General features: G+C 39.7%; 1 protein-coding gene across 4 annotated transcripts in view; it reads right to left on the bottom strand.

Annotated features, from left to right (window-relative positions):
* Positions 1-19094, bottom strand: part of CCDC81 (coiled-coil domain containing 81) — a 57171-nt gene that overhangs the window by 13965 nt on the left and 24112 nt on the right. For 2 of the 4 annotated variants that reach the window (XM_055283164.2, XM_063641499.1), the window contains 7 exons: positions 18245-18501; positions 15304-15383; positions 12972-13093; positions 9872-9995; positions 2306-2393; positions 1746-1889; positions 647-751 (listed from right to left, as the gene is read on the bottom strand). In XM_055283164.2, the coding sequence (XP_055139139.1) occupies positions 647-751; positions 1746-1889; positions 2306-2393; positions 9872-9995; positions 12972-13093; positions 15304-15383; positions 18245-18501 (920 nt within the window). The remainder of the gene's footprint in view (positions 1-646; positions 752-1745; positions 1890-2305; positions 2394-9871; positions 9996-12971; positions 13094-15303; positions 15384-18244; positions 18502-19094) is intronic. The other 2 variants (XM_055283167.2, XM_055283169.2) reach the window with 2 other exon arrangements.

The raw sequence follows: 19094 nt of genomic DNA, 5'->3' as shown, positions 1-19094 counted from the left end.
AAGCTCCCAGGCAATGCTGATACTGCTGGTTCTCTTAGGTCCTTGGGCTGGACTTTAGTAGTATACTGCTCCCTCCTCTCCACCCATCCCACGTCCTGGTTGAGAATTACCATAATTAACAAGACCTGCAGTGACTAGTGGGAACGATACAGTGAATGTGAGTGGTGTGGCTATAGACACTGGACAACACCTGCCCTAGAAGAAAGCTTCAAAGTGCACCACCCACTTTTCAACTCTGCTGCTTAAAAAAATGGCACAACTGGCCAGGCATGGTGGCTCACACTTGTAATCCCAGCACTTTGGGAGGCCAAGATGGGTGGATCATGAGACCAGGAGTTCGAGACCAGCCTGGCCAACATGGTGAAACCCTGTCTCTACTAAAAATACAAAAATTAGCGGGGCATGATGGTGGATGCCTGTAATCCCAGCTACTCGGGAGGCTGAGGCAGGAGAATGGCTTGAACCTGGGAGGCAGAGGTTGCAGTGAGCCGAGACCACACCACTGCACTTCAGCCTGGGTGATGGAGCAAGACTCTGTCTCAAAAAATAAAAATAAAAAATAAGGCACAACCTGCAACACAGGGAGTGGATCCAAAGACTCACAGATGGGCCAGGTGTTAGCAATAGAAATTTTTAAAAGACTTACATAAAATTCCGGTTTCTCATTCTTGTGGCTTCTTATAGCTTCAGCAACTCCAAGATTATAGGCAGCATTTTTCTGATTCTGTTCTCTAGTAGCCAGACTTTTCATCTATTGTAAAAAAAAAAAAAAAGAAAAAGAAAAAAAGTTTATTTTTAAATTTTAAATTACATATTGAAGTGGAGCCTCTAAAAATTTTAATTCTATTATATTAAAATAATCCAGCCATGGTAGAAACCTGCCTTTTGGAGGCAATGGTATTTTCTGATATCTCTATAGATTTATAAAAGTAGATTGGGAAAGGTATTTTATTTCCTATTCTTGGCCTTTAGGTACCACCACCAGAGGGATCTAAGGAATGGAAGAATTCATCACAAATGCATGAAAGGGCAGGCAGCAGGGTCAATTATTAGACACCACAGAAATCTGGATACAGCAAGTGTAAAAGTGCTATTCTGTCTTTGCTTGAAATAGGACATGAATCTGAAGGGTAAAAGCCTTCACCAGAGTTATATTTTATCAGAAATAAGGAAACATAAATCCAATAATTCCACCTTTAAAATTCAGACCTTAGGTTAAAGAAAATCAATGATATGTGCAAACATTCGACTGCATGGATATTTGTCCCAGTGTTGTTTATTATTAGTGAAAACTTCAACACAAGTTTTAGTCTAACCGCAAATACATGATTAGATATGTCACAATACAGACATATGATGGAACATTTTTAAATTACATTATAGGCTGGGCTCAGTGGGTCATGCCTGTAATCCCAGCACTTTGGGAGGCAGAGGCGGGAGGAATGCTTGAGCCCAGGAGTTGGAGATCACCCTGGGCAACATGGTGAAACCCCGTCTCTACAAAAAATACATAAATTAGCTGGGTGTAGTGACATATGCCTGTAGTCCCAGCTAATCTGGAGGCTGAGGTCGAAGGATCACCTGAGCCCAAGTAGGTCGAGGCTACAGTGAGCAGAGGTTGTGCCACTGCATTCCAACCTGGGTGACAGAGTGAGACCCTGTGCCAATAAAAAATAATAATAAATTACATTATATAATCATGTTCTACTGCCCCATATTAAAGACTAATCGAGGTGTTGGACTACCTGGTGTCTGAAGAGAGCCTCCTGATCTTTCAACATCTGATACTGCTGTATGAGTCTCTCATCTTCTATCTCTCTCCTCCTTTCCTCACTGTAGTACAACAGGGAATTTCGTTGTGCTCGTTGCAAACATACATAGCACATTTCCTACAATCCCAAATTTCAAGACAAATAAATTTTTACATTTTACCTTTTTGCTTTCACATTCCTTTCACAAGCTCTCCAAAGGCTAGGTATATCAAGAAACCTGTTATTAATGGATATATTAGTGACAGCAAAATGAGATTTGCAGAGTGGACCCCAGAAATATTCTAAAGGATCTTCTGAACTCTCACTTCATCAGAAGTATTTATAGCAGCTGAAACTTAGAAAGGGATTTCTCAACTCTTTTTTTGTTTACCAGTACATCTTGACTAGTAGACAGATTTATCACAGTCTGGTTTTGAGCCTGAGTACTTGAGCCGTACTCATATAATTAACAAGAGAGATTCCCAGAACTCTCTTTGAGAAACAAAAATCAGTATAAGATTCTGATGGGGCTTATTTGTTTGGAAACACTGTACCTGTCCTGCCTTATTGTGATCCTGGCAAGCTGGAGATGTTTGGGGCTTCATCTCACTGTCATGTTTCAGACAACTTGGAGATGATAAGCTATAAAAACAATGCAACATTAATTAATGTTTAATACAATCTGATCTCAAGAGCAATAATAATTTTAGAGGCAAGTATAAGATGAAGAAAAATATCTCGGTGGTTTACTTCAGAACAGCTATATGTATAGAGGTTAAGAATATGTACCACAGAATCTGAATTTGTGTCAGATAAAGGTGGGTTTGAATCCCAGCTTTCTTGCTTACAAGATGACTGACATCAGACCAGCTGTGTAATCTTGCAAAGTCCCAGTTACCAATTTGTGTGAAATGGGGATGAAATTTATTCATTCCACAGAAACGTACTGAGTGCTTACGATGTACACTGTTCTAAGCACAGGAGAAGCAATGAAGAACAAAATAAACACATACAAAAGTCCCAGCCCTCATGGAATTAACATTCTGATGGGGCTAGACAGCCCAGTGACAAGATAAATAGGTGAACTCTATAGTATGTTCCATGATGATAAATGCCTTGCAATGCTGGAGGAATGGAGTGTTAAACTGTAAAGAGAATGGCCAGGGAAGTTCTTACCAAGGAAGTGACATATGAGTAAATACCTGAAGGAAGTAAGAGAACAACAGTGTAGATACCTGATGGAAAAGACATTCCAAGCAAACAAACCAGTGCAGTCCTTCAGGTAGATGGTGCCTGTGGTCAGTGTGGTGGAGGGAGATGAATTAGGGGTGAGTATTAATATAATACTAGTATTAATTCATTAGAAAATAGGACTGATAATATCACCTAAAAAGCAGCTCGAAGAATGAAAATATTTATTTTTAAATTTTATTTACTTTATTTTATTTTTTGAGACAGAGTCTCACTGTGTCATCCAGGCTGGAGTGCAATGGCGTAATCTCAGCTCACTGCAACCTCTGCCTCCCAAGTTCAAGCGATTCTCCTGCCTCAGCCTCCCGAGTAGCTGGGATTACAGGTGCACACCACCATGCTGGGCTAATTTTTGTATTTTTAGTAGAGATGGGGTTTCACCATATCGGTCAGGCTGGTCTGGGACTCCTGACCTAGTGGTCTGCCCACCTCGGCCTCCCAAAGTGCTGGGATTACAGGCGTGAGCCACCGAGCCAGGCCAAGAATGAAAATATTTAAAAGTAGAGAAATGGAGAACAGATTCAGAAGCTCAAACATGCATTTAATAGGAGTGCTGAATTTTTGGAATAAAGGAAATGGCAAAGAACAATATTCTAGAAAATAACAGATAAGAATTTTCCAGAAAGTCATGACTCCTAAGAATAGTCATGCAGAACATCAAGAAATAAGAAAGATTCTTAAAAGCTACAAGAAAGAAGGACAACCAGATTGATTCAGACGTTGCATCAGGACAAGTGTCGGGAGAAAATGGAGCAATATCATTAAAATGCTGAAGGAAAATAACTATGAACCAAGAATCAGCACTCAAGAGCGACAACATAATAAGAATCATTTTAAGCAATACAAAGAATAAGTGTACTGAAAAGACAGGGAACCATTACAGGATATACTTTAGCAAGAAGAAAAATGAACCTAGGAGGAAGGACAGGGATATAAGAAACAGGCCAGGCATGGTGGCCCACGCCTGTAATCCCAGCACTTTGGGAGGCCGAGGCAGGTGGATCACTTGAGGTCAGGAGCTCGAGACCAGCCTGGCCAACATGGTGAAACCCTGTCTCCGTTAAAAACACAAAAATTAGCCAGGCATGGTGGTGTGCGCCTGTAATCCCAACTACTCAGGAGGCTGAGGCAGGAGAATTGGTTGAGCACAGGAGGCGGAGGTTGCAGTGAGCCAAGATCACGCCACTGCGCTCTAGCCTGGGCAAAAAAGAAAAAAGAAGAAATGATGGTGACCAAAGAAATTGGTAAAACATGTTGACAAATCCAAATTAATCATTGACCATAAAATAATACAAAATGTTTTAACGCTTAAAACCAAATTGGAACAAAAGTTCTAGACAAAAAAAATACAGGTTTGGAAGAGGATGCAGTTTGAAGGAAATTGAAAGCATACTGAAGAAACGTGGTGAAAGGAAATTGAAAGCATACTAAAGAAATGAGATCAGTCCAACAGAAAAGGGGTAATAATGAAGTTAAATGCACAGTAAATAGAAAATACAAAATAAGACAGTAAAGATAGGTTCAAATATACCAATAATTACAACTGAAATTAAAGTCTAGATTGAGTTTTAAAACATCCAAATATAAGCTATTTAGTAGAGACACACATGAAATAATAAAACACACACAAAAATTCTTAAAATGGCATTAAAAGGCTATTCCAGGTAAATACTAATCAGATGTTGCATTGTTAATTACATAGTACAGAAATGAAGGCAAAAGATTTTAGTAGAGACAAAGGAAAATATTTCATAATGATAAAAGGAACTATCTACCAAAAAAATCTTAGACATGTAGAATTGAATATTGCTTAAGAAGCAAAAATTGATGTAATTACTGAAAAACATACCATCATGGTGAAAGATTTTTAATATCTCTCTCAAAGAAAAAAATAGGATTTAAAAGCTTTTAACAACTTATTTTAACAAGGTTTAGCTAATATCTAAATATCTAGAAATTTACATCTAAGGAATAGTAGTATACAGTATCTTCAAGTATACATAAAACAATTACTGTAAAAGTACTCAAGCTAGAAAAGAAGGTTCAGCAAATTACAAAGTACCAAATAACTAACATTAAATGAACCACAGCATAAAATGAGAAAGCACCCCACTAAAAACCTCTATTCATTTGGAAAAAGTAATAAAATGTATCTTCTGAATAACCAATGAATTAAGTATCGTATAAGTCTACACTCCCTTCCTGCAATTCCAAAATGCAAATGCTCGACTCTGACCACACTGGTCATGTTTTCTAATTTCTTATACCATGTTCATACTTTCCATTCTTTTAATTTATGTAAAGATTTTAAACATCTTATTCTATATTCTGTATTTTATAATATTCAGGATCCAAAATCCTTGAGAGCTCAGTTCTTCCATCTTTTGTTTCTGATGGCTCTCATTATGTGGCAGCTTATTTCCACGTGGTCTTTGTAATTTTGGATTCTGACCTAATTTTTGGCCCAATCCATCTGTCAAAAGTCAGGAGCCTGAGATGAAAATAAGATCCTTTAGAGCAAGGGTTGGTAAACTTTTTATGAAAAGAGCCAGAGAGTGAATATTTTAGGCTTTGAGGGCCATACAGCCCCTGACACAACTAGCAGGTGCAGATAATATGCAAATGGATGGGCATAGCAGTGTTTCGGTGACACTATTTATAAAAACATATGGTGGACTAGATTTGGCTCTCAGTAGAGGACTTTTTCAGATTATTTAGACCACCATATTGCTAGAAGCAGAACACTTTATTTTTTAATAACTTCTCTTAGGCCTCAAAATCTGGGGTGGGGCGAATGCTGATTCCCTAAAGGTTTGATTTAAATAACCTGTCAGATGCAACTGACATGAAGAAGTAATAGGAAATATGTCTCAATCTGGTTTCTTATGATCCAAGAGGATTCATTTGTATTTTTTTTAATCCTCTAACTTGGAGTGAAAATTTTACAGACTCACTAACCACTACATGCCCTTCAGCACCATCCAAATTTGCACTTCCTATAGTAGTCCCTATTTTGAATAATGGTGCCATCTTCTCCCAGTTACCTAAGCCAAAATCTGGGGTCGTCTTTGACATCTCCTTCTTAACCTTCCTTAACTAATCCCCAACGAAGCTAAAGCTCTCCATCTGATCTTTGTTTCATACCCTTATTACCTTTCCCCAGACGAGTTATACTCAACTGTTAAACAATGGAAGTCCTATCCTTCTTAGTTTAAACAAATCTTACTCAAACTCCAATATATAAAACAGAAAAATAGCACACATCCTCCAGTGGAAGTGAGGAAATAGAGCCCAGAGCCCCACCCATATGACCTCACTCTCAGCCTTTGATATGCTCTTAAGGCCCTCTGAGGCCTTAGGGTCATTTGCTGGAAACAGATTCCCTAGACTACTGCCTTGATCTGCTAAATTGTGCTACACTTTTCCATTTTATTACACCTCTTCCTCTGCTGCTAATCTTATCCCTCTAAATCATTCTTTACTCTTCTAAAAGAATATTTTTTTCAAAATGAAAATGTAATCATGGACTGACATTCCCAAACATGGTGTTTGGGGACTTGGACGGGTTGGTAAATCAGAAAAGATGTATTTTAAACTTCTGTGCACTAAATGGTGCAGAAACAAAATTAAAAAGAAAAAAAAGAATTGGGAAAATGTTTAAAACATACACATCAGATACCTATGATACATGAAGTTCTCTTTATAAGAAACACAACTTGTTTTTAAGAAAAAGTAAAGCTCCCAGTTGAAAAAGGACACAGGATTCAAGCAGGAAAATTGTAAAAGAACTACAAATGGCTAAGAAACAAGATAAAAATAAATGTAGGCCAGGTGTGGTGGCTCACGCCTGTAATCCCAGTACTTTGAGAGACCAAAGTGGGAGGATTGCTTGAGTCCAGGAGTTCTAGACCAGCCTACACAACATACTAAGACCCCATCTCTACAAAAAAAAAAAAAAAAAAAATCAAAAAATTAGCTGGTGTGGTGGTGCACAGCTATAGTCCCAGCTACTCAGGGTCTGAGGCAGGAAAATCACTTGAGCCCAGCAGGTTGAGGCTGCAGTGAGCCGTGATCATGCCACTGTTCTTTAGCCTTGGTGACAGAGTGAGATGCTGTCTCAAAAACAAAACAAAACCAGTTAGAATGGCCATCATTAAAAAATCTGGAAACAACAGGTGCTGGAGAGGATGTGGAGAAATAGGAACACTTTTACACTGTTGGTGGGACTGTAAACTAGTTCAACCATTGTGGAAGTCAGTGTGGCGATTCCTCAGGGATCTAGAACTAGAAATACCATTTGACCCAGCCATCCCATTACTGGGTATATACCCAAAGGACTATAAATCATGCTGCTATAAAGACACATGCACACGTATGTTTATTGCAGCACTATTCACAATAGCAAAGAGTTGGAACCAACCCAAATGTCCATCAACGATAGACTGGATTAAGAAAATGTGGCACATATACACCATGGAATACTATGCAGCCATAAAAAATGATGAGTTCGTGTCCTTTGTAGGGACATGGATGAAACTGGAAACCATCATTCTCAGTAAACTATCGCAAGGACAAAAAACCAAACACCGCATGTTCTCACTCATAGGTGGGAATTGAACAATGAGAACTCATGGACACAGGAAGGGGAACATCACACTCCAGGGACTGTTGTGGGGTGGGGGGAGGGGGGAGGGGGGAGGGACAGCATTAGGAGATACACCTAATGCTAAATGACGAGTTAGTGGGTGCAGGAAATCAACATGGCACATGGATACATATGTAACAAATCTGCACATTGTGCACATGTACCCTAAAACCCTAAAGTATAATAAAATTAAAAAAAAAAAACCCACTAGAAATCAAATGAACACAGGTTAAAAACAATAATGAAATACCATAATTTCACTTTGCTAAGGTATTAGCAAAGCTGTAGAAAATATAGCAGTCTCTCATATTACTGTTGCTGAGAGGATAATTTGCTACAACCATGAAGAAGATAATTGGAAATGTGTATCAAAGGCACGAAAATGGACTCACCTCTTATCTCTGAACTTTAACTTTAAAGTTTTTATCCTATGGAATATCCAGATGTATGCATGGAATTATGTTTAATTATATTTTCACAACATTATTTATAGTACTTAAAAACTGGAAGCCATCTAAATATCCAATAGGAGATTGGTTAAACAAAAGGTTTAATCTTTCATTAAGATGATATGCAATTATTTGTTAAGGTTTTAGAATATTTAATGTCATGGGGAAATCACCACTTATTAAATGTAACAAAAATCCATATAATATCTCAATTTTATTTAAAAACTGTGTATATTCCAAGTGTGAGTATCTGTATATATTGTATATGCATTGAAATAAACGACATACACCATAAGGTTAATATAAAGTTTCCTCTATGTAGAGGGATTATGGGTGAATTTTTGTAACTCTTGCTTTTTTGGTTTTCTCAAAATTTCTATGATAAACCTGTTGTTTTAGTAATCAGCACAAAAAGTATTTTTTGGTTAACTTTTTTTTTTTTTTTTTTGAGACGGAGTCTTGCTCTGTCACCCAGGCTAGAGAACAGTGGCACAATCTTGGCTCACTGCAACCTCTGCCTCCCAGGTTCACGCCATTCTCCTGCCTCAGCTTCCCAAGTAGCTGAGATTACAGGTGCTCGCCACCACGCCCGGGTAATTTTTTTTATTTTTAATGGAGACGGTGTTTCACCGTGTTAGCCAGGATAGTCTTGATATCCTGACCTCGTGATCCACCTGCCTCAGCCTCCCAAAGTGCTGGGATTACAGGTGTGAGCCACTGCGCCTGGACTATTTTTTGGTTAACTTCTACAGGAAACAAACATTTTTGAGTCAACTTCTATAGGAAACCTTTACCAACCACTTCCAACAATTACTCTGTCCTTTTGCAGCCTCTGTACTTTTGTTATCTTCATCGCATGCACTTTTTTTAAATTTCAGTCTTCCTGCAAGACTAAGTTTTATAAAAGCAGTTTATACATCTGTAACTCTGAATCTTCGGTGCCTAGAATAGTACCTGGCAAATGGTGGTGCTCAATTTTTGTTGTATTGAATTAAATTCCCAAGGACTATACATCTAATTCTCAATTATCTTTCATAACAGTGATATTATCCAAAACAAGCATTCCTAGAGTTTTTAACATGACTTTAGTAATCCACAAAGTACATAAATTGCACATATGATAGCTGATAAATTTTGACACATTAATAAATTTGCAGCACAATGCAAAGTACATAGTTAGGTGCTCAGTAAACGCTTAATGAATGAGCATGGTTGAGTATGGTTGACTGATTTGAGGTCTTAAAAAGTATCCTACTCAGAGAGAAGGATAAAATATTTTAGAAATCCTTTGACATACCATCACAAGAAGAAAACGACCATGATAAATTGTAATATAGTCATTCATTCAAGTAATGTTTATTGAGAACTAATGGAGTGCTGGCTATGTTTGGCAAAACTACTTTCCAATTTGATATAAATATAACACTGTGTCACATCATAATATCCAAGCACTCAGAAAACAGGAAAGTTTTGTAGATTTGGGAAGCCCAAATCTACAGAAAAAGTTGGATGATCCCAACTCTGTGCTATTTTGTTTCTGCTTGTGTCATAACATCTATTCCACTGAATCGTAATGTATCCCTCTGCATATGTCTGGCTTTCCCACTAGATGGTGAACCTTGGTCACCTTTATTATTCCCATCAGGTTGCATATAGAAAGCTCTAAAGAACACTGGATAAATGAATTAATGAACAATTACAGTTCCCTGCATCAAGCAATGACTCAAAAATGTATTTAGTAAAGTACAACAGAAAAAAAAAAGTCAATGCATTACCTTTCAGGGGTCATAATCTTCCCACCACTCTCACTTTGGTCAAACTTTTCCAGCAAGCTGACATTTGTCACTTTGGCAGGGAACAAAGCTTGTCTGTCTCGAAGTCTTTTGGGTGATGAGATATCTGTAGAACAAAGAATGAATGAAAACGAGTCTCCTTTCAACTCTCAAACCACTAACTGTGTAGTTTTTACCAAGGGAAATTTTCATATAAGATACACTCTCTTATCTTTAAATAATCACCGGTTGTTCTATTGTGGTATAAAAAAATGGTTTTTTGCTGTATATTTACAAAGAAAGCACTGTGCTAAGCATTTAGAGGACAAAAAGAGGCAAGTAACATAAATGCAGAAAGTGGGCTGGATATAACACGACCAGGAGACATGTTAGTTTAGTTAACATTTCTTATGAAAAATGAACAGTGGTAGTTTTACAACTTTGATATCTGTAGATTTAGACATTTTGCCTGTAAAGATCTTTCAATAGATATAGTTGAAGAGAAAAATAAGATATAAACAAAAAAGTGAGAGCTCCCATTTGGAGGTCATCTTATGTGCTAACAGTGCTAAGTGCTTTATAATATACGTTTAATAAATAACAACTTACGACAGTGATGCAAAATGTATAAGTCACAAATAAGTGTTGCAGACTTTTTTTTTTTTTTTTTTTTTTTTTGAGATGGAGTCTTACTTTGTCGCCCAGGCTGGAGTGCAGTAACCCAATCTCAGCTCATTGCAACTTCTGCCTCCCAGGTTCAAGCAATTCTCCCACCTCAGCCTCCCGAGTAGCTGGGATGACAGGTGCACGCCACTACTCCCAGCTAACTTTTTTTTTTTGGTAGTAGTAGAGATGGGGTTTCGCCATGTTGGCCAGGCTGGCTTCGAACTCCTGACCTCAGGTAATCCACCCACCTCGGCCTCCCAAAGTGCTGGGATTACAGGCGTGAGCCACCATGCCCAGCCAAATGTTGTAGTCTTTAAGGATCTGATATGTTCAGAGGAGAGAAGCCACTTCAGAATTCAGTGATAAGTTTTCATGGAGGATGTGAGATATGAAAAGTGTACTAAAAGGTGAGTAGGATGGAGATAGACTGAAAGAAAAGGAAGGACAATTCAGGCTGCAGGAAAAAAAAATGAAAAAAATGAACAAAAGGATGAAGTTGGGGAAGGGCAGGCATGTTAGAAGAGCATGAATAGGCCAAGCATAGTGGCTCACGCCTGTAATCCCAGCACTTTGGGAGGCCAAGGTGGGCAGATCGTTTGAGCTCAGGAGTTCAAAACCAGCCTAGGCAACATGGCGAAACCCTGTCTCTACAAAAAGTACGAAAATTAGCCAGGCATGGTGGCGCACACCTGTGGTCCTAGCTACTCAGGAAGCTGAGGTAGGAGGATCACCTGAGCCCAGGAGGTTGAGGCTGCAGTGAGCCAAGACAGTGCACTCCACCCTGGGTGAACAGAGCAAGACCCCACCTCAAAGAAAAAAAAAAGAAGAACATGAATAGATAATTTTGCCCAATAAAGGGGTCTGTGTAGGGCACAGTGGGAGATGAGACTAGAGAAATAAAAGCATATGAATATTAGGCTAAAAGTTGATATGCAATCCTGTAGGCCACACATAGAAAACAGACATCCACAAGCCAATGTTCACACATTGGTAAGTTTTGTTTGGCCTAATTAGCATTTTTTGTTTCAATATCAACAAAAGTCGTCAACATTTAACAACCAATAGATTTTACATTAAAGTCAGGATCTCTGCTTCTTTTGAAAAATCAGAAGATTGTGCTCACTTTGGTAGCATATATAGTAAAATTGGAAAAATTAGAAGATTTGATACCACTTGGGCCACATTTCCACAAAGCAACAATCTGCTAGAGGAACAGTCCTCAAAGTGTGGCCTGGCAAGCCATACTTTTTGGGGTCCCTAGGACCCTTTCAAAATGTCTGTGGCTGCGTGTGGTGGCTCCCGCCTGTAATCGTAGCACTCTGGGAGGCCAAGGCAGGCGGATCACCTGAAGTCAGGAGTTTGAGACCAGCCTGGCCAATACGGTGAAACCCCATCTCTACTAAAAATACAAAGATTAGCTGGGCGTGGTGGCACGTGCCTGCAGTCCCAGCTACTTGTGGGGAGGCTGATGCAGGAGAATAGCTTGGACGCAGGAGAATCGCTTGAACCCAGGAGGCGGAGGTTGCAGTGAGCCCAGATTGTGCCACTGAACTCCAGCCTGAGTGACGGAGCGAGACTGCGTCTCAAAAAGAAAATAAAAAGTCTTTGGTTAAAAAAAACAAAAAATCTTTGGAGTCCTAAGATTTTCTTCATTTGCTTCCACCAAAACAACCTATCACAACAGATTAGATGCAGACATAGGTATGAGAATCCAGCTTTCTTCTACAGACATCAAAGTGATAAAACTGCCACTCTTTGTTTTTCGTAAGAAATGTTAACTAAGCTAACATGTCTCCAACCCACTTATATCCAGACCACTTCCTGCATTTGCGTTACCTGCCTGGTCCCTGTAGTCATCTGAGTTTTGGTCCCTTTGAGCAATGGGGAGCCAGCAAAGAGATGATGATCTAAGAGCCTGAGAGTCATAGGATCTAAAGCTCATAAAGTAAGTAAGCTCATAACTAAGGTCGGATGCAGGATTCTAGGAATAGAATATATTTGTTAGAAATAATATAGTGATTATTTGTGGCTGGGTGCAGTGGTTCACGCCTGTAATCCCAGCACTTTGGATGGCCTAGGTGGGCGGATCACTTCAGCTCAGGAGTTCGAGACCAGCCTGGCCAATGTGGTGAAACCCCATCTATACAAAAAATAAAGAAATTAGCCAGGCATGGTGGCACATGACAGTAATCTCAGCTACTCGGGAGGCTGAGGCAGGAGAGTCGCTTGAACCTGGGAGGTGGAAGTTGCAGTGAGCTGAGATTATGCCACTGCACTACAGCCTGGGCAACAGTGAGACTCCATCTCAAAAAAAACAGTAATAATAATAATATAGTGATTATTTGTAAATTTAACTTTATTTACCTTGGGCTAAGCAATATGGCTGGGCTCATAGCAGTAAAGAGTGACAGATTGTACCCAGAAATCATTGGCCTACCTCTGGTGCCTTCTTCTTTGTCTGACTGGTCTTTTAACTTGCACTTCCTTTCTCTATTCTCTCCACATTCTTCTACAAGGGTCTCCATAGGCAGTTTGTTTTCCATCTCCTTGAGCTCAATCCTAGGAATGAGCCAACATGTTTTTCCGCTGCACTGAACCTGAACAGGTAACTGTGTGAACTCTCAAGTTTTGGAAGCAACCCAGCCAGCTGGCTGATTCTGAAATAAGCCCACTTTCTTCAAGGGGTGAGTGTTCTGATGTGCTGAGTACATATCATAGATTAATTTTCTCCAAGGCTTTCTGGAAGCTGACCAAGGCCTTCCCCTCTATACCATAGTTTCAAAGCAGCTAGCATATAGAGAAATTGCCTTTAAGTCCTTTATTTAGGTTATTGGTTTTTGTTTCAATTTGAATTTTTATATCCTAGTTCTTTAACTAGATGCTATGGGGTGATATAGTGGAAAAAAGGTTGTTGGATAGCTTGAAGGCAAAGATTCATAGCCTGGTAGAGTATGCCCCAAAATAACCATTTTTCTCCTCCCTCCTTTGCCACTTCGCTTCATCATTCTCTCCCCAGGCAAAAGTGAAGGACTTGCAAAGCTACAGATTGCAGCGGGGAGGAAGGGGGATGTTCAGTTGGTGTGCGTAGTTGTAGGATTTCTTTGGCCTCAGGTATGGAGTACTAGGTTGGAGTAGGGAGTGGGGGTGGGGGTACCTTCAGTCAATTCAGGGGCCAAATGTCACATAAATAAAACACCAACAATTGTTTCGAGTATTTAAGTCCCCGTGTCCATTTCTAGGCCCTTGACTTGATGGAGCCTCCATCTCTGTTCTTTGACCCACTACAATTATTTCCCTCCTGGAGTGCCTAAGCCAAAATATGTCAAAGGAACAGCCACATTTGCCTTCCAAAACAATCAAAATAAAATTCTTTTCAATCCACTGATTTATTTGTAGTGAGTAAGGCAATATGGTGCAATGGAAAGAACACTGGACCAGGAGCCATGGTCTTATTTCTATAAGCTTGGCCGCTTATTAGTTGCATGGCCATTTCATGTGCAAGATGAGACAGTTGGAAAACAACCTCTAAGGCTTACTCTGGACTTCACACTGAATGTTCTGAGGTATGTGTCATACAGCTCTTCCAGGAGGGGGTTGTTCCAAAGCAACAAACAAGAGAATGTCACACTCAAAACATCTCAGAAATTCTCATACTTTTATACTTTACTCATACTTCCTAAAGTAATAATGCTTTAGGAAGCTAGTTGTTATTCCCCAAACTTCCTCCACCTGAAATGTACAGTGGTTAATGGCACAGCAATTAAGATTATTAACATAATTAAGGGCACACAATGAATAAGTGATGGCCAAACTGGAAATAAAACTCAAGTCTCCTGACTCCTACTCCAGTGTTCTCAATAGTGCACCATGTTGCTTCATTCATGTAAAAGAAAAAAATTAAAATTAATTTTGTATCATGATAAAATGGAGAATTATAATACGTAAGTCACATGGTTGTCGTGAAGATTAAATACAGTAATATGCAACCACCAGTAACAACCACTGTGCTCATGGAGTAAAGCTGTTTCCTTATTCTAACTTATCTGTTTAACCCGTTTAGTGGTAAAAATCCAAGCTCAGATAGGAAATGGGCTGAACTGAAGGAAGAAGAAGCAGCTAGGGCAGAAGAAGTGGTACAAAATAGAGGAAAGCTCAGCAGGTGAGAAGAGTTTTACTAATACTGCAGGGACTAAGGTTAATGGAAGGTAGTACCAGAATTTCCAGGAGCCAAGCGTAGTTTTAAAAAAGAGTAAATGGGCCAGGCGCAGTGGCTCATGCCTGTAATCTCAGCACTTTGGGAGGCCGAGGCGGATGGATCACTTGAGACCAGGAGTTCGAGACCAGCCTGGCCAATATGGTGAACCTTCATCTCTACTAAAAGTACAAAAATTAGGCAGGTGTGGTGGCGTGTGCCTGTAATCTCAGCTGCTCGAAAGGCTGAGGCAGGAGAGAATTGCTTGAACCCAGGAGACTGAGGTTGCAGTGAGCAGAGATCATGCCACTGCACTCCAGCCTGGGTGACAGAGCAAGACTCCGTCTCGGTGAGGGGGGATAAAAAATAATAAATGTCCATTATTATTTAACTTAACTACAGAAAGTGTATGCAATAAACTCTTCTTTGTTGGTGCATTTAGAGAGAGAGAGACAAACAGAGAGAATACATTAAAAGGAACATGAGCTACAAAACATTGAGAAACACTGCCCAATGAGATCAGCAGATCAGCAAGGAGTGCTAGTGCCTAGAGGAACCCGTGAAGCAAAGCGCTCACCTTGGAAACGCAAGCACACTGCTGGGCCACTTCCTTAAGGCCTCTGTGCTAGACAACACCGAGTCCACAGTGCCAGGCCTCTAGAGGACAGCGACAGAGCAAGGTTACATCTAGGCTGCGGTCCAGGACTCAGACAAATTAAAAACTGTAGGCTGTCTCATAGGCAAGGCTACCACGATACTTTTCTTGTTGTGGTTTATGTTTAGCGCTTGTAAGTCCAGAGCTTGAAAATCCAATGAGGAATGATCTCATTCATCAGAGCAATCACCCTGGGTAGCTGCACCGCAATTCTTTTGGTGTTGCCTTTTCTCAAACCATTTCCTTTTAGGGAATTGCCTTCAGAGTTGACAGATTCTTTTAGATGTCTTTAAGAAGATAGCAGACTTTGTAAAAATATATGGAAAGTGAGCAAGCTGTCTAATTCCACTCTTGACCCAAATAACTAAAATTAGGCAATTAAGAGAAAAGCTTTCGAGTCAGGTGGGCTCATCTTCAAATCCCCACACTGCTAACAGTTATGTGGCCTTAGGCACTAGGTTTCTGGGGATAATAAAAGGATCTAATAGCACTTCCATGAGGTCCTCTATGTAAGTAGCTAGCACATAGTAAATACTGAACAAATGACTATTTTAATTATCATGTGACTATAAACATAATAGTCACATTGTCACATTTTTACTGTAGAATAATATATAAAATTATTATTTTTGCATGAATGCTATCGCTTACAAAAGCCCTTTGAAGGGAATTCCCAAAAAGAAGTATAGAAAATATTTCTAATAAAAGCAGCATTACTGAAATAAGCACACAGCTTTCCAAGGGGACTACTCTACAAGACAGTTTTAAGTTACGGGTCATTTGGGAATAAATTCTCACTCACACCACTTTACAGCAGTTTTCCAGAATGTATCTTACAGAGCTAAATGAGATATTGGATTAACCTAGAATTCCATGATTGAATACATTCAGACAGTTAAACTGACTGCTTTCCAGCCAGACTTCTCAGCCCTTTTAACATGCTGATGTGCTCTGCCCCTCTGTCCATGAGGGTGATTGATTCAATCAGCAGTTTTCAGTCAGCTTTGACCTCCAAACCGTTTTTTCATAGAGTATCTTTCAGGACTAGTTCTTCTGGAAAACGTTCTGTAAAAGATGTGCTTTAGAGTTCAGCAGGTCAAGGAAAATGCTATCTTCTCTTTTAAACACATATTGAAGCTACAAAGTTCGGCAGAATCCCTGAGGGTTAGAGATGAGCTAGCCACTTTGGCCTTGCTTATGGACTTGCAAATCTTGCCTGTGTTTTCATGGAAAAGCAGGGGTTTTTCCTGCATGTGTTTCCCACTTTCCATACACAGGGTTGGCAATCCTCTTAGCAATCCTGTATGAAACCAGATTGTGTAGAAAACACCAGGAGTTTCATTATGCACTACTCCATTTCCTAAATCCCTATCACAAAGCTTCATAAAAGGAGAAATGGGTAGACTGAGATTATATGAATAGCCTTTTCATTAAAAAAAAATCAGAATTTGGCTTTATGGGATATAGGATTATATGACATTCCATAATAATTCAATTCATTCATGTCTACTTTGTTGGTTTCCAGAGGAGTACCTGAGGCACGCTAAGTATTCAGTAAGTCCAGTAGATTGACTATTTCATTTGTTTAAACTCTGCTGTATCCAACTTAGCATGAAGGTCACACCAGCTACTTAATGGTTGACAATAATGATGCCAATTAGGAAATTTCTTCTACAACATGGCAAATTAAAAGCTAAAGATTCAAAAACTCCATGACTCAAACTAAATTTTGTTATAGAACTTTCATTAAAAAAAAACAGTAGAACCAACATTAAAAAATAAAATAGTAGAACCAGCAAAAACTGAGTGGTTAGGAAGTCTGGGGTTTGAATTCCAGTTCTAGTTCACCTCGGGATTCCCACATAGCCTCTCTGAGCCCCTACTTTTCTCACTTGTAAAATTAGGATGATAAGGCCGGGCGCAGTGGCTCATGCCTGTAATCCCAGCACTTTGGGAGGCTGAGGCGGGCGGATCACGAGGTCAGAAGATCCAGACCATCCTGGTTAACACAGTGAAACCCCGTCTCTACTAAAAATACAAAAAATTAGCCGGGCGAGGTGGCAGGTGCCTGTGGTCCCAGCTACTCGGGAGGCTGAGGCAGGAGAATGGCATGAGCCCCGGGGGGCGGAGCCTGCAGTGAGCCGAGATCGTGCCACTGCACTCCAGCCTGGGCGACAGCGAGACTCTGTCTCAAAAAAAAAAAAAAAAAAAAAAAAATTAGGATGATAATAATGCTGCTTGTATAATATTTTGGGGCTCAATTGAAATAATACATGTGGAAGAAGTTTTTAAACTATAGGCCGGGCACGGAGGCTCATGCCTGTAATCTCAGCAGTTTGGGAGGTCAGGGCAGGCAGATCACTTGAGAACAGGGGTTCAAGACCAGCCTGGCCAACATGGTGAAACTTTGTCTCTACTAAAAATACAAAAATTAGCTGGGCATGGTGTCACGCGCCTGTAATTCCAGGTACTTGAGAGGCTGAGGCAGGAGAATCACTCAAACCCGGGATGTGGAGGTTGCAGTGAGCCAATATCGTGCCACTGCACTTCAGCCTGGGTGACAGAGTGAGACTCTGTCTCAAAAAACAAACAAAAAACCTATAAGGTACTATAAAATGTTCAGAATTCTAAGAGTTTCCATTACTATTTATATCCCTCAGTTGACTTTGACTCTTAATGTTCCTTTGCCTTCCTAATCTTTTTTGTCAAAGAGTTAATCAAGTATAAACAAGCACATCCACGTACTTCAGGTAACTGTCACTCAAAATATGTCAACCTTCATTTTTCTTAATTACAACACACCTATAGATGAGTCAGAACCACAATTAGGAGAAGACTTAGGAGAAGGAAAATATTAATTTACATTTGCTAGGGCCTTTGCCAAAGCCCCACTTCCATCCATGGTACAAAGGAAGTCTTTATAAAACCTCATCTTCACTTTGCTGTCTCTGATCATGAGGACCCCAATTCCTTTGAATGTAAACTCCACATTTTGTTTCATGGAAATGGATTGCGATAAAAAAAGCAACGTCTCCTTCACACATCCTTCCACCACATCTCTGTTAAATGGACCCTCCAGGGATATCATGACAAAATTAAGTGGAACAATTGGGATATCACCTAGAGGAGAAAAGACAGTTGGGGTGGGAGAAAGAAAGTGGTGATTACGATAAGGACATATCATACACACTCACAAATAATTATCTGATTCTCAATACCCTAAAATAGAATCTTCTGGATGAAGCCTTTAGTTGTACCCAATGTAATATTATTACTACAGACAACTAAGTATTACTAACATATTAATCAGCACAATTTTCTCTAAAAGTATAAGGTTCAGTGCTCAAAATAAGAACAATTAGCTTTCTAAATAACACTGTAGACAAGCTTTTGATTTTCTCTAGGACACATATAATAACTAACTGATTCTCTTCCTCAGAGAGTTTCCTAAAGTTTTCATCCCCCTTATCTTTTAGGACATACTGCAGCAATATTTGCTGATATGGTTTGGATCCGCATCCCCACCCAAATCTCATGTTGAATTGTATTCCCCAGTGTTGGAGGTGGGGCCTATTGGGAGGTGATTGGATCATGGGGGCGGATCCTTCATGTATGGTTTAACACCATCCCCCTGGGTGCTGTCCTCATGATAATGAGTGAGCTATCATGAAATCTGGTTGTTTGAAAGTGTGGAGCACCTCCCTCCATCCTCC

The sequence above is a fragment of the Symphalangus syndactylus genome, chromosome 6, assembly GCF_028878055.3.
Source record: "Symphalangus syndactylus isolate Jambi chromosome 6, NHGRI_mSymSyn1-v2.1_pri, whole genome shotgun sequence".
In the NCBI taxonomy this organism is placed as follows: Eukaryota; Metazoa; Chordata; class Mammalia; order Primates; family Hylobatidae; genus Symphalangus; species Symphalangus syndactylus.
This window is presented reverse-complemented; position numbering and strand designations above follow the sequence as displayed.